A 16,328-nucleotide genomic window follows, 5' to 3' on the forward strand; every position below is an offset into this window, starting at 1 on the left:
TGTCTCTCTCTCACTATGTGTCTCTGAGTTCATATTCTCTCCCGTCTACAGGAGACACATGAGCCCCAGGCAGGGGGGAATAGATGCGTGGCCCTACATAGTGGCAACATTTGAACTCAGTGTGTTTTTTTCTGCCAAGAGAATTGCAGTGGGGGAGGTGAGACAGAGGCGGGGGTCATCAGACCTCCTCCCCAATCCCCTCCCCACCACTACCCGAGCCTGGGTAAATTCATTAAGCTCACCATGCCTCGTTGGTAATATAGGAGTCGTTTTGTAATATAGGAGTTCTGCTCGGCAGGACTATCGTGAGAAATAGATAAGGAAGGAACAATAAGTGATAGCACACCCCAATGTTACGGTTGAACCACTAGGCCCAGGGAGAAACCACCACGGAAGCGTTAAACCCAGGCAGAAGCCAGGTGTCAGCATCCCTCAGCAGGTGTCTGTCCACGATTAGACGGGGTTGGGTGTGCTTCCCATATAAAGTAGCCGCAGGCCTCTTCCAAGGGTCAGATGATGAAACAATCCCTCGGTGGACGTTTATGGAGCACTTGCCAAGAGTCGGGTGTGGTACATGTTGAGGATCGAAGGTTAACGAGACAGGCGAGGTCCCTGCCGTCCCAGAGCTCTTGGCTTCAGAGGGGCAGATGGCATTAGAAGTGCCCAACAGATGCAGAGTGTGGATGGAAGGAAAGCAGGCTGGGGGTCCTGAAGAGCCCGGTGTGAATCTCAGGGATGTGTTCATTCATTCTTTCAACCAGTATTGGAGGGCCTGCTCTGTATGTGCCAGGCATTATTCTAGGTGCTGGGGACACAGGGGTGAGCAAGATAGACAGAAAGCCCCTATCCTCTTGGAGGTGACGTTCTACCAGCTCAGAGGCTCACCAGCAAATCTAGGATCTTGGAAAGTCACAAGGTCTCGCTCAGCCTCAGTCTCATGACAGAGTGTTGGGTGTATCAAACAGGGTGATGCCTGTGACCCTCTCGGCCGCATGAAGGCTGTCCCCAGGAACTGGTGGTGTGATGGTGCAATGTGACCCACGGTGGGGCCCGCCATCCCAAACTTGGGGATGGTCTGGCGGGGGATGGGGGGGGGGGCTTCCTTGGGGAAGTGACTTAGAAGCTGAGCCCTAGGGCAGCAATTATATGGCTGGGACAAAGGTGGAGACCACCCCCAGCTGATCGGACCCTCCTCCGACTCTCTCCTCTGCCCCTGCAGGTACCTTGGCCAAGACCCCAGCCACCTGCGGCCACACAGCAGTCGCAACAGTCCCCCCCACCTCTGCAGATGCCCTTCCCCCTGGGGATCCGGCCCACACCAGTGCAGAGGAGCTGGTCCCAGGGGGTTCCCAGGCCCACCATGGTCCCTCCTGCCTGTCACAAGCGGCCCATGAGCGCCGGAGGGAAGATGTTCTCCTTTGTGATGGATGGCGTCTACAGGCCTCCCATCATCAAGCAAGGTATTCGCTCGCACTTCCAGTGGTGGTTTGGGGGATGGCCTTATAGCCACGCGGGTGGGTCTTGGTTTTTGCTTATTTTTTCCGATTCTGAAAGTAGAACATAGTCAATTATGAAAAACTCGGGGATAAACAGAAAGTAAGAAAACAGTTAAAGATCCTTTGTCACCCTCACCACCCAGCACCCCCTGTTGACTTTCTGGGGCCTGACCCTCCAGACTTTGTGCTCTGCACAAATGCACACATCGGTACCCCCGTGGCGAGCGTGCGGGCGTGGGTGTGTGTCAGTCTGTGTGTGTGTGTGTGTGTGTGTGTGTGTATCTGAATACATAGCAGGCTGTAAACTTACAACTTTGACTCAGATGTGCAGAAACATGGGCAGCCGAAATGATGCCCCTCACCCACAACAGCCTTAGGAGCTTTTAAATATTTTATTACCATTTCACAGATGACAGGAGGCTGAGGCTCATTGAGGAAAATTACATCCCAGACGTGACATATTCAATCTAGTCTGATCTAACATTTTTCAGTCTGATTTAAGGCTAGTTATCTCGGTGACTATCATTCACAGCCTGGTCGCTTTGGGGACCAATCTTCACAGTTTCCTTCCCTCACCCTCTTCCCCTGAAGGCTTCATGACATTTGGGGAGGGGACTTCCTATCTGTCACTATCCTCTTGGCCTCTCCGGCAGAGTAGCCAGCTTGACTTGACTTAGTCCTTGGCATGACCCCGGTTTCCTCCATGCCTGTGATGTGAAGATCGCATTCTCTGTCCTCTGGGTCCCCAGGTCTCTCTGTGGCTCCACACCCTCGCCTGGTGTCACTCAAGACCATTCACCTGATCACCTCCCTCAGCCATTCAAATAATAGTTATTGTTGTGAAATATACCAACTGAGGAGTAAATGAAATGCAGTTATATTCACCACTGTCATCAGCATTATCATCATCAAATGAACCCTTGTGGACCATCAACATCAAATGAAGTTGAGAAATTACTCAGCCATTTCCCCCTTTCATTTTCATATGAAAATTTTCAAACATACTGCAAAGTAAAAAGAATTTTACAGAGACCCTCCCACCTAATTCCACCATTAACATTTTGCCATACTCTCTACTGCATATCTGTCTATCCATCCCTCTATTCATTCATTAATCCATCTTTCATGCATTTCAAAATAAATTTCACACATCTGTAGCCTTCTTCCTAAATATTTTAGTATATACACCATTAATCAGAATTCAACAGTTTTTGTCTTTTTGATGTAAAATTAACATGCGGTGTATATGTTGTCAATTGCTGCATGACAAATTCTCCCAAAACTTAATGGCCCAAGGGGCTGCCTGGGTGGTTCAATTGGTTAAGCCTCTGATTCTTGATTTCGGCTCAGGTCATGACCTCACAGTCGTGAGATCGAGCCCCATGTTGGGCTCTACGTGGAGCGTGGAGCCTGCTTAAGATTCTCTCCCTCCCTCTCCCCCTACCCCTCCCCTGCTTGCACACATGCTCTCTCGCTCTCTCTCAAAAAAACAAAAAAAAAAAAAAAACAGAAACAAAACACTCTAGTGGCCTAAAGCAAAAGAAAACAAAACAAAACAAACCCAAACTAAAACAAAAGCAAAAAACCCAAACGTGGGTTTTTTATCTGATACTCTTTTTGTGGGTCAGGAATTTGGGAGCAGCTTAGCAGGGTGACTGTAGCTCAGGGTCTCTCATAAGACTGCAGGTAAGCTGTCAGCCAGGACTGCAATCATCTGAAGGTTTGACTGGGGCTGGAGAATCTGCTTCCAGGATAGCGCACTCACATAGCTATTGGCAGGAGGCCCCAGTTCCTCACCACATGGACCTATCCAGAGAACTGCTGGAATGTCCTCCTGAAATGGCAGTTGGCTCTTCCTGAAAAGGTGGCCCAAGAGAGCAAGATGGAAACCACAACATCTCTTAGGACCAAGCCTCAGAAGCCGCTATGTCATTTTTGCAATACCCTACTGGTTACACAGGTCAGCTCTATCTAGTGTGGATACGACTCCCCATGGGCCTGAATACCAGGAGGTGAGAACTCCTGGCAGCCCTGTCTTGGAGACTGGCTACCACAGTCTGTCCTCTGGTCCTCAATGATTCACCACCTCTCACTTGCACAACTCCCTCACCCTCTCCCAAGCGCCTCCCCCCCCCCCCCCACCAGGGTCTCATCCCATTCCAGCATCAGTCTAAATTCCAGAAGCTCATCATCTAAATCAAGTCCAGGTACAGGTGGAGCTCACTGGGTGTAGTTTCTTAAGCTCAGGTTCTTACATACCATTCCCAGCAATCTGAAGACTGTGAACTGAAGACATGGGTTGTCTGTCCCTCATGCACCCAACATAGTCTGGTGGGACGGAGTTTATGGACATGCCTTCTTTTCAAAAGGGGAAGAACAAGAAACACACAGGAGTCTTTGGCCCAAAGCAGTTCTGAAATCCAGCCAGGAAAATGTTGGAAGTTCCTTTATTAGGACTTAGACCTATTCTTGCCCAGAAATGACCCTTCATGGCTCTTGCCTCTGCCCTCTGGTTCCTTGGTTCGGCCCTCTGAGTCCTCCTACCTTTTCCATGAGAGGTATCACATTTGCAGCTGTGCAATTTTATAGTCTGCTACCTGCCTATAGACGCGTGGGGGTCATAGGCTTCTCTTGCTTTTGTGGGTCTCCATCTCCGACAGTCCACACTGGTAGTGTTCCTTCTTGGGGTTCACCCTAGTAGGCAAAAGCCTTCTCGACACAAACCCTCCTCTGCCTTGGGCTTCCGAGAATGGGAGGGACAGCCCTTCTTAGAAGCCCTGTGTTTTGCCCGAATCATTCCCTGACACGCCAGCTTGGATCTTTCTGCTTTCTTGACAAAGGATATTACAGTCTTCCACTCAGCTTCATCTTTGGAGCATGCTTTCCTGAGAGTGCCCTTGATTTGGTCTTTGCCCAACCGACATCTTACATTTCATTTGCCCTCTGGAGAGGGAGGGAATTTTCAAGTCCTATCAAGTCCCAGCTCCTTGTGGTTCAACAGTCCCCCTGTTGGCCTCTCTCCCCTCCTGCAGTTCATGGTAAGTGCCAGGAAGAGGGCAGGTGGCACCTTCCAGCACTCTGCCTGGGCTCCATCGCCCAGTTCATTAGGAACATCTTCTACTTTCCGCATCACCACAGGCAATGTGTTCTAAAACTTCTTATAAGGGATCCTTATAAGAAGAGAGAGAGAGAGAGAGAGAGAGAGACACCAGGGATGCCTGCACATGGAGGAAAGGCCATGTGAAGACACAGAATGAAGGTAGCCATCTACAAGACAAGAAGAGAGGCCTCAGGAGAAACCAACCCTGATGCCACCTTGATCTTGGACTTCAGCCTCCAGACTATGAGAAATATAATTCCACTGTTTAAGCTGCCCAGTATGTGCTATTTTGTTATGGCAGCTGAGCTGATGATTGCAAAGTCCATCCACTATTGGAGAGGACAATCCAAAGATGTGAATACCAGGAGATAAGAACCATTGGCGCCATCTTGGAGGCTGGCCACCACACAACGAAAAGCACCCAGTCCAAATCCTAAAGACACCCACACGCTGATAATTAAGGCACCCACATGCTGTCCCTGGTGAGGACTGATAATTACCTGATAAGCACCAGGAGAGCCAGATGGCTGTGAAAATATTGAAGCAACGTCTCTCCCATTTGGCAAATAGCCACCGCTTAAAACTTCTTAAAGTGTCTCTGTCCCCCATCCCTGCCATCCCACTGTCCCAGCCATCACATCCCTCCTTTGGGGTTCTCCCCACTGGGACCTCCAAATGATCCAGCAACTAGAGGGTTTGTTTTGAACTGAGTTAAGCCAGTTGGGTCGTACATGGCCCTTGCGGTCTCTCCTTGATAGGTATTAGGAGCCAGTAAAGACATTTGAGACGGGTGACAGGAAACCACTCCAGCACCTCCCTGCCTGGGTGCAAGGAAAGCAAGTCTCAGATAAATTCTACCCCGTGCAGACTTCCAGTAAACATAGCAAAGGGATGTCAAACATCATTCAGCCTATTCCGTAGGTTTGATGAAGTCTGGACTCTGTCCTTTAAGGGCTCCGACCATCACCTAGTAGAAAAGTTCATTCAAGTCCGCCATGACAGGGGCACAGAGGCATCTGAGTTACTCCCAGAGATGGCATTAGACAGCAGAGATCTAAACCAGGACTGGACACGGGACCCTCCCTGAGTGGGGGCACAAGCAGGGCTCCCCAGTACTTCAGCTGACCGGCAGGCATACCTTCCTGCTTTTGCCCTTTGGGAGCCTGTTTCTAACATAAAGCATACAAGGGTAATAGGCCACCCTTTTTACCAACTAAAAACCTATTTCTGGCCTCTGGTTTGCTAATCAGGAAAGCCTCCGGTGTCGCCTGCCTCTGGACTGTGGCCTGTGCAGTGTAATGCTGCCCGGCCACCCCAAGCGTGGGGACTCCTGATTGGGGCGACTGACTGCCCCTAGGTTGAAAAGTAAACAACTTGCACATATATAGCATCAAACAGGGAGTCTGCTGAATATTGAAAAACTAAGCCACAGGCCTTGTGACCATCAGTAATGTGACACAGGGGCCTCCAGAATCCAGCTGGATGTTATACTCAAAGCCTCTGCCGTAGAATTAGTGTGTGCGTGTGTGTGTGTGTGTGTGTGTGTGTGTGTGTGTATCTCGCTTCTCCTGTATTCCTTTAAAAAAAAAAAACAACCCAGTTATAGATGTTGGCAGGAAAGGAGAGATCAAGTGAAGAAGGAGAACAAAAGGGAGAATGTTCCAGTCAAGTGCTTTCAGATGTGATAGCCACCAGCCACACGTGGATTGAGCTAACGTGGCTAATGTGACTGAGGAACTATATGTTTAATTTCCACTAATTTAAATTTCAAAACCGACACCTGATTCCATTTTTGGAAGGTTTTAAGTACGCCTGGAACATCTTGAGTATGCAAATCTGCTTCAACTGCAAGTTTTTGTGAAGCCCAAATACAGATCAAGTCTTCCCATTGAAAATTTAGCTTCCAAGTTAAGATGCACTGGATTTCAAAGACATAGTGCCCCAAAGAAAGAGTGTAAATGTCTCTATCTTTTTGGTCTTGATTATGTGTTGAAACGATAGTGGGTTTTTTTCTAACGTATGGGGTTAAATCTGTTATCAAAATTAATTTCATCGTTTTACCCTTTTAATGGAATTAATACCAGAAAATTTTAAACTGCCTTATATGTATAGCTCGCATTATTTTTCTATCAGACAGCATTGCACTAGACAGTTAAGTTAGGATCCAACGGCTCAGGGCCCAAGAGGGTGGGGATCGGGGGAGTGAGCTTTGAACACAAATTTTCTTTTTTTTTTTTTTTTCAACGTTTATTTTATTTTATTTTTGGGACAGAGAGAGACAGAGCATGAACGGGGGAGGGGCAGAGAGAGAGGGAGACACAGAATCGGAAACAGGCTCCAGGCTCTGAGCCATCAGCCCAAAGCCCGACGCGGGGCTCGAACTCACGGACCGCGAGATCGTGACCTGGCTGAAGTCGGATGCTTAACCGACTGCGCCACCCAGGCGCCCCGAACACAAATTTTCTAATCATGAACTTGGTTGGGGGATGTTGGGGGGCGGAGAACAGGCAGCTGCTGGAACCAGCGAGCGGCGTTCCCTCCCAAGCCCTTCTCTTGCCCCTTATTGTGTTGGGCACGCGCCCCTCCCCCAGCCCTTCGCGGCAGGGCCTCGCGGAATTCCGCAGGGAGGAAGCCGGAAGTGCTTGACCGAGACAAGGAGCCGCCATCTTGGTGCTTTGGGCCCTGGGCGCGGCGCCTGCGCCCCCCCCCGCGCGGAATGCTAAAGGAACGTGGGAGGCACGTTCCCGGGAGTGGTGTGAGCCCAGAGCACCCAGCAGGGCCCCCTCCCTGTCCACAGAGCGGCAGGCCCCCACCATGGTGACAGGAAACCAAGTAAGTGGGTGGGGAGCTTGCTCTTCTCGACTGTTTCTTGGGAGACCAACTCGTCCCGGTTCGTCTGGGTCTTTCCCGGCCTTGGTGCTGAAAGTCCCGCCGTCCCAGGAAGCCCCGCAGCCCCTGGCCAACCAGGGCAGCTGGTCTCTTTACCGGTTTCATCAGGCAGCTGCTGAACCTCCGTCTTGTGACTCCTCCAATCCAGTCCTTGGCAATCACTTGCCAAGGAGACTCCGTGCGGAACGGCTCCTCGTTGACGGGGTCTGTCACGGTGAACCAGCTCCCAGACTCCTCGTTCACGGCCTCGTTCCCACGTTCGCCACTCCGCAGTGTGTGCTGGTCCTGGAACCAGACCGGCGGGGTCGGACCCGACTGCCCCTTGGCCGGATGCGTGGCCTCAGTCTCTCTGCACCTGGGCTTCTCAACGGGGGGGGGGGGGGGCCGAAGCAGCACCTGCCTCACTGCGTTTTTGTGAGCTCTAGCGTTTTCGTAGGGAAAGCACTGGTGCCACAGAAGGCAACAAGCCTGCTATGAGTTCTTGGGTATGAGCGGGCCGGGCCCTGAGCTTTTGTTACTCTGCAACGCCTTCCCGGTCCGTAATTGAGACAGGTGCGGGTTGGCACGGGAGCTCGGCCTCCTTCAAGCCCTGTGAGCTTGGGCAGACGATTTCCCTCTCTGTGCCCGTTTACACATCTGTCAGATGGCAGCAGTAAGTTCATCTCCAGGGGCACAGACTGAGACACGGTCCCCAACCTCACGGAACTTACCATTCAGTCGGGGAGACGGACGTTAGCGAGAGGATCACAGAGCAACGTCTATCAAACGGTAACCGCGACAACACCCGACAGCCGAGGTGCCCGGTACCCTGTGAGCTCATAACTACAAGGACCCGACTTAGTTGGGGGATCGGGAGGGTATCCCCGGAAGGGTAGGCGACCTTTACCCCGAAGTGCAAAGGCGAGGGAACAGCATTCCAGGTGGAAGGTGAGTGCCGAGGCTGGAGTGCAAGGAGTCGGTCGGCGTGGCTGAAGAGTGAGCTCCCAGAGGAGGAACGTGGGGACCCTGTAAAAAGAGCACGGGGAGCGATGGCCGGTGTTACCCCGGGACGGGACGTGACCCAAGGTCCAGCTACACCAGGAGGCGTCTGACTTCGGATAGGTTTGCCTCCACAGGGAGACCAACTTGGGCACAAGTCAGAAGGCTTTTGCTCCTTCCCTCTTGGAAGAGTTTTGCTTGGCCAATTTGTTTTGTTGCCTATAAGGAACAGAGAAGAAATCCAGCCCGCCCCAAGGTAGAACGAGGACATCGCTGGGATCCCAGCCCGTTCTGGTGCAGGAGCCCAGGCCCCTCTCCTTCTGCGCGGCGAGGGATACTGTGGCCGCAGCCGCTCATCCAACGCACAAGGCCATGTGCTCCTCCGGGCCTTTGACTATGTCCACTCGTGCTTCTGGAGTCCACAGACACGTTCAAGACCTGGGTGGGGCAGAAAATCACTGGCCCTGAAATGCATGAATACAAAATGCAGAATCAAAGCGGATGGATGATTAAATAAAATGCCCACAAACGTGACGGTGTGTACTTCCTTCATTGTCAATGTTAACATTCATTAACGTTTCGTGACCTTTGGAAACAATTGGTTCAATTTCTCACCTCACGAGAAGCCAAGAATGTGCGGCGATTGCCCAGAAGTCAGTCAGGTGGAGATTTAAACCACCACTTAAAGCCAAATGATCTCAAAAGCAGAAATCCAGAAGTCTTTTCAAAAGTTTCTACGCTGAAAAAAAAATTTAATCGGTGTTCGTGTGAGTGGATTGTGTGCAGAGTGGGACCTCCACACATGATGATGCCAGGACTCCAGAAAGTCATGAAAAACCCTTGTCATATTGGGGGGCGGGGGATAAGGAAAAATCAGGAAAACCTAAACATCTGTAAAATGGATCCTGGTTAAATAAATATGTTTGGCACACTTGTATAATGGACTACAATGCCACCCTTAAAAAGAACAGAGTATAGGAGTGCCTGAGTGGCTCAGGCAGTTGAGCATCTGACTTTGGCTCGGGTCACGATCTCATGGGTTGTGAGTTCAAGCCCCAACTCGGGCTGGCTGTTGTCAGTGGGAGCCAGCTTCGGGTCCGCTGTCCCCCTCTCTCTCTCTGCGCCTCCCTTGCTGGCTCGCTCTCTCTCTCTCTCTCTCTCTCTCTCTCAAAATAAATAAATAAATAAATAAACATTTAAAAATGTAATTTAAAAAACACAGTATAAGGGAATTAAAAGGCACAAACTCCTAGTTCTATTAAAAAAAAGAAAAAGGAATGTGTCATAGCTATAGATAGTGACGTGGGAAGATGTTTTCGTTCATTGTAAGGTGAAAAAATGAGCCAGATAAAAATCTCTGCAGTAGAAACCCATTCTTTTAAAGACATAATTCCAATAAAACATAGCTGACATTTAGTGCTGAATGTTAAGGTAATGCTCCGGGGTAGGAAACTTTCTCTGTAAAGAGAAACTTTTTCTGTTAATATTTGAGACTTTGTGGGCTCAATGGTTTCTGTCACAGCTACTCCACTCTATAAGTGAATGACCGTAGCTGTTGTTTCAATAAAACTTTATTTACAAAAACAGCTGGGCGGCCAGGTTGTCCCTAGGTCCGCGGTTTGCCAGCCCCTGCGGTACATCATTACTTCATTGAATCCTCAAAGTGCTCTTTATAACAGAGACTAACATGTAAGTGATATAACCAAGGCTTGGCGAGAATAAATGGCCTGCCCAAGGTCATCAGCTCTTACGTGGCTTAGCAGAAAGCCTAGGAAGAGACACACCAAAGCCAGCTGGCCTGGTTAACACCGCGACCTGGGATGAGGCAGCTCTTTCCCTTTCTCATACTCCTGTCGTGCGTGTTCGCCATTGCTCAGTGAGCGTATACATCGCTTTGTAATTTTCTAGTAACGGGGGAGAAGACTGTGAGGTTAGTCTGAAAATAGCCTTCCAGACCTTAGGGACCCTCACCGTGTTAAGGTAACGCTCTCTGTTGATCTTGTGTGTTAGTGTGGACCAACACTGTGGAACTGTCAGAACCGTCAGTGGCCGAAGGGATTCCCGAGGCAGGACCTTCCGGGGAGATTTATGCGGACCAGGACTCAGACCAGCAGGATAAGGTGAGGGGTCCTGTGCACCTGACGTTCAGCTAGCTCATGAGTCTTCACCGTCTTCGAAAGAGACGGATGGGGGAGCTGAAGCTCAGAGAGGTTCAGTCACTTGCCCAAGGTCACGCCGTGTGAGGGGCAGAGCTGGCATCCAACCCTAGGTCGGGTTAACTTGGAAGCTGGTACTGCTGACTCCCACACGGTAGCTGCTTGGTCAGCCACGGGTGGTGGGACACGGGTGGGAGCACACATCTCCTGGCAGGAAGGTGTGAGCACTGATGCCGAGGCCTGGGCGAAGACGGGTTGGTTGAAGAACCAGAGAGGTTTAGAATGAAATGGGAATGGGGGCCAGAACTGGTGAATTCAAGCCACCCTGGGAAGGAGCCAGGTTGATGTCTCCCTGCATAGACATGACCCTGAAATTATCCTGAAAGAGGCAGGCCTGCATTATCTTGCTTTCCAGGGCCTGAGCCTGCAGCAAATTTCCAAGTTTGTGAGGAGCAGAACCACTTGGGGTCCTGGTTAGGCGTGGGAATCTGTGACGTCAAGTGGCAGGTGTCTAGGGACCAGACTTTGGAAGCGTTGCAGAGAGGCAAGAAGCCAGGCTCAGATGCTGTCACCAGTTGTCTATTGCTGTGTACGAGCCACAACAAAATTTAGTGGCTTGAAACAGTAATGCATTGGGCTCCTTGGCTGGTCTCCCTGAGACCCTTGATCTCAGGGTCGTGAGTTCAAGCGCCATGTTGGGTGTGGAACCTACTCAAACCGCCCCCCACACACACACACACGCACACACACACCAGAAAAACCCAGCAGTTTATTACTTCCCAGGATCTACAGGTTGACCTGGAATGTTCTTCGGCTGGTGTCCCCTGGCTTTGCTCATGCAACTGTAGTCAGCCAGCCCTTGGCCCAGCCAGTGGTCCGGGATGGCCTCTTCTCCACGTCCGGGACCTCGGCCAGCACGCCTGGCATTGCTGGGCATCTCTCTGCACATGGTTTAGTATCCGGGGCTCCTTTACAGCACGGCAGCCCCGGGCTTCCCGGAGGGCCAGAACAGAAGCTCTACGGCCTTTTAAGAACTTGCCTGAAGATTGCTCTCCATCTTTTCGGCCACATTCCCTTGGTCAAAGCAAGACACGGGACCAGCCCACATTCGGGGTAGTAGATTCTGCTGCTTGCTGTAGCCGGTCTTCAGTCCATCCCGGTTTTACGCTGGAAATATGCAACCAGATTTATAATTTTTTCTATTTATAAGCCATTTACGCCCTGACTTCCCAGAACTCCTTCAAATGAAAGTGCCAATAAACAAATCAGCTGAAGCAACCAAAACAAAACAAAACAAAACAAAACAAAAAGCATTTATTGGCTCATCTTCTTGAAAACTTAAAAGCCTACTAGTTTCAGGCATGGCTAGATGTACGGGAGCTTAAGTAAGATCACCAGAACATTCCCTACTACCGATCCCTCCCTTCTGTTTCCCTCGGAGTTTGGCTCTCTAACGGCACGCTGGCTTCATGTGTTGGAAAAGACCAACTCAGGCAAACAAGCCTCTAAGTTTAAAGCTCGTGATCCAAAAGGAGGCAAGATGCTCTCCCTCGGTAACAGAGGCGCCAAGTCCCTGAAAAAGCCCTGATTGGCCTGCTTGGGTCACGTGCACATGGGAGGCGGGACAGGAAGGAGCAGGGCACATGATTGACGGCCCTACCAAGACCACAGGGAAGGGGGCGTGTTTTCGCAAGGAAGGGGCGGGGAGGGGGGTCTTGTTCCCAAAGAAAGGCAGAGGCCGCAGAGACACCACACCCTGCAGGCTTCTTGGTGCTCCAGAGCCCAGCACAGGGTCTGGCGCGTAGTAGCTGCTCACTAAATGTTTGTTGCATAAACGATAAGCGCCCGGCTGACCTTAATTGGGTGGAACAGACGCGGCTGCCCAGGTGTTTCATGCCACCCCTTGAAACTTTGCCCCAGGCATTTGCAGGGATTCAGAGAAAGGCCCTTGGCAGCAACTGGCAATGCCAGAGAGGCTTCCTCAAGTCGGAAACCCTGTCCTTCCTTGGGCCAGGGAGCTGGCAGGGCGTGAGGCTGACTGGGTAGCTAGCTCCCCAGGAAATGAGCTGGCCTACAAAAAAGCCGTTACCCCTCTTCCGACCGATGGAAAATCGCGGGAAGAGCAGGGACTATTGAAAAGCAGAAATTCTGCAGCTCCATTTGCAAATACACCCGAGGACTTGTTTTTCAGATTTTCTGACGCTGTCTTGATGACTTCTGGTGAGAAGTTTGGGGCTTATTTTCTTTTCCTTTGGGGGAAAAGCCTAACACATTCTTTGGCTGCAGAGTCTTCTCTTTCGGAGACGTGGAGAACTGGGGCAATTACACCTGGGGGTAAAGTCAGCTGGCAGTTGTTTCCCCCCACCCCCCCACCCCACGTTTGCACGAGCCCACACAGGTAAATCACCGCTCCTGTCTCCTTTACTTTACAGGCTCGGTTACCTGGAGTACATTTTTCCACGAATAACGCAAAGAGGCAGGATGTACCAGAAGGGAGGAGAGGAGAAAGAAATGTTTCAGGACGTATTCAATTTTTTAAGTGAAAAAACAGCCCTCATTATAGGCAGCGTGTGGTCAAATAGAATGTCATTTTCCTAACGACCTTTCCTAGGTCCCCACCGTGCTAGGCTGAATATTGTAAACAAAAATATTAGACCTAAACTCCCTAGCAACAAAAGCTCCCATGTGGGGTGCTGGTTCTCAACACAAAAGTATAATTGTATGAGAAAGGAAATTTTCAGTGCCTGTGAGGTATAAACATCTATTACAGGAGTGTGTATACAGGTGTATCATTTTCACCAAACTCTTGTCTCTGTGAGGTTTTCCACGTTATGAGGATGACTTTGAAAGTCTGCTTTCTCCCTCCCCGCCTGTCCTCACCTTCCCAAAAGAATTACGCCGCGTTTTTCCTACATTTTTTTTTTTTTTTAAATGGGCTCAGCCTTGCACCCGGACCCACACCTAGTAAACTCCCCATCTGGCCTCCACCCAGGATGAAATCATTCTGCTGCTGGGGAAAGAAATCGGCCGTCTCTCGGATTTTGAACTTGAATCCAAATACAAAGACGTCGTGATAGCGAACCTGCAGAACCAAGTGGCCAACCTGAGTCAGAGGCTGTCGGAGAAAACCTCCTCCAGGCAGAAGGAGAGGGGCACCTCACAGAACTTCCAGGTTTTGGATGAAGACATCGATGCCAAACAGAGAGAGATCGAGAGCTTGAAAAGCCAGGTAGGACTCAGTGACAAGTTGGTGAAGGCCTTAGAATCGGGACACAGGGCGACAGCTCCTGGGTAGAGCCGGGGAGCACGAGGGGAGCCACGCGGATAGACACGAAAGGGGTAGTCCCCGTAGCGTGGTGGCTATGAGCACAAATCCCAGGAATCGGGGGCCCGGCGCACACAGCCCAGTAGAACCGTGCTAACTTTGTTAAGCGCCTGTAGCGTGCAGGCACCCGGCACAAGTGCCGTAGGTCCGTTGGCTTATTTAAATCGCACCGTCTCTGACATGTACCATTCTACAGAGGAGGAGACTGAGGCCGGCTCAGAGACCACGGGGAGCTTGTTCCGTTTGCCCAGTTAAGTTAGGAGCAGCGGGTGTGTGCCGAATGCAGGTCCGCCCCTTCGGAGACCTCACACTTTCACTGAGCTTCCTGTTTCTACCCAGATCTTTTGCTTCAGTGACTGGCCCTCACATCCACCCAGCCCCAGCCAGAGAGCTGTGCGCAGTCAGCTAGAGAGGAGGAGGAGGAGGAGGAGGAGGAGGAGGAGGAGGAGGAGGAGGAATCCCCAGTCTTCCAAACACCGAAGCCTTCGCCCAACCCCGAAGGCACTTGCTGGCTCACTTGCAGGCAATGCCATCAGACAAAAATTCTCCACCTGGAATTTCCGCACTGTCCAGGATAGTCACATTCTCTTCTCTTGAGACAAGCTAGATTCCCCCCGGGCCGCCCCCCCCAGATTTCTTCAAGTACTTTAAAATTGGCCATTGACCTGGTACATAAATTATGTGTCAACAAAGTTGGTTTAAATTAAAAAAAAAATTGGCCGCCGATGAATTGTGGTCTCAGTGCATAATGTTGCCTAGAACTAGTCATGCCTGGGGCCTCTTTTCTCTGCTTGCCTGTTCACGGCCTTTCCCTCTGTGACCAATTCAAGGTGCGTGGCCTCAATCCTAGAAACGGTGCCCTAGAAAAGGACTGAGGTCGTGCATGGTGAACCTAGGAGATCCTACCAGGAGACTATAAGCTCCATGAGGGCAGAGAGTGGACCCGGTTACCTTCTAGGGCTCTGTTAGGACCCCGTCTGTTCATTCATTCACTCATTCCATCAATCATCCACCCGTCCATTCAGTCACATAAGATTTGTCGGGTGACTGCCTTGTGCCCTGCCCTCTTCTGGGCTCTGGGAATTTGGCAGAGAACGAGGCAGGTATGACCTTTGCCTTCCCTTGGTTGTGTTCCCAAGAGGGATCCTAAATAAATGCATACATACATAAATACATAAATAAATAAATCTATTTAAATTTATTTAAGTGAACAAATGACTCCTCAGACGTGTTTTAGGAAAACCAACAAAAGCAGCAGATTCTATAGGATTTCCTACTTGACGGCCGCCTTCACGGGTAGCCGACTCCTGAATGAGCATCTTTTCTTTGCTTAATCTAAACCCAATTTTGCTGTCGGACAGAGTAATTTGCCTTTCAGTTATTCTCCCATTTCAGAGATTTCCTGAGTGCAGGTGGCATGTCTTGCCCAGATCCGTGGACAAGGGGTGAATTAATTCTCATACAATTTTTTCTTTTTTAGTCAAATATATTTGACAGATAACATCACGTAATCCTCTCGTATCTCTGAGTGTGTTCAAAGTGGCTAGTGAGATCTGGAAACAAGTTTCTCACGAAGAAAGCGTCTAGAAAGAATTACACCAACCCATCGTTCTGTTGCCTCCCCGCCCCCCACCCCTTGATCTTTACTGGTAACCGAAAGAGAATATTTTGTAACAAGGCGTATCTGAACTGGAGCCTTCGGTGGGTTTGAACCCGCATCAAGTTCTGTCGGTTCACGTTGTAGTTTCTTAAATGTTCTACCACCTGCAGAACATTCAGCCAGAAGTATAAGCTGCATGGGCAGGTCGGTTTATTGTTCGGATTTCTAGGTGCTCCCTGGTCCCCCCAAAAGTGGGTGCATCATGACCTGCTCTGAAAGGTCTCCCATCCACTGCTGTATCACTAGAAAGTACTTGCCTCTGCGTGCCCTTGAACGCCTGTGCTCATTAGCAGGCAAATTACTCTCTCGAAGCTATCCTCCTAACACTATTAGCTTTCTTATGACTCACTGCCCATCTTATTACACAGGAGAGCAGACATGAAACTTCTTGGGCTGTGTGCCCGTTACAGACAATATGGGTACTCATTTCGGTAGGGAAAGAAACAAAGACGTTTGGAGCCTGGAGTTTTCTCGAAATCTGAACTCCGAAAAACTCTGGTGCGTAGTTTGAATTCCATTATATCTGTCGGAAGCAGAAGCACTGGCATCTTTGGGCAGGAGGGCATGTGGTTTCCCCATCCCTTCTGGAAGTTTGTCTCTTTGTGCTGTGCCTCTGGTGTCACGCAAATAAAAGCATGGAAAAACACTCTTAAAAATTATTCCAGGGGCGCCTAGGTGGCGCAGTCGGTTAAGCGTCCGACTTCAGCCAGGTCACGATCTCGCG

The 16,328-nt window shown here is 50.3% G+C and overlaps 1 protein-coding gene across 1 annotated transcript in view; it reads left to right on the forward strand.

The window, feature by feature from the left end:
- The first annotated feature begins 992 nt into the window (after nt 1–992).
- Nucleotides 993–16,328, forward strand: part of LOC121027835 (forkhead-associated domain-containing protein 1) — a 92,442-nt gene continuing 77,106 nt past the window's right edge. Inside the window, exons 1-4 of the mRNA XM_040471520.1 lie at nt 993–1,033; nt 1,162–1,460; nt 10,474–10,583; nt 13,612–13,848. Of these exons, the coding sequence (XP_040327454.1) occupies nt 993–1,033; nt 1,162–1,460; nt 10,474–10,583; nt 13,612–13,848 (687 nt within the window). The remainder of the gene's footprint in view (nt 1,034–1,161; nt 1,461–10,473; nt 10,584–13,611; nt 13,849–16,328) is intronic.

This window comes from Herpailurus yagouaroundi, unplaced genomic scaffold (genome assembly GCF_014898765.1).
Source record: "Herpailurus yagouaroundi ecotype Mexico unplaced genomic scaffold, PumYag 77, whole genome shotgun sequence".
Classification (NCBI taxonomy): domain Eukaryota; kingdom Metazoa; phylum Chordata; class Mammalia; order Carnivora; family Felidae; genus Herpailurus; species Herpailurus yagouaroundi.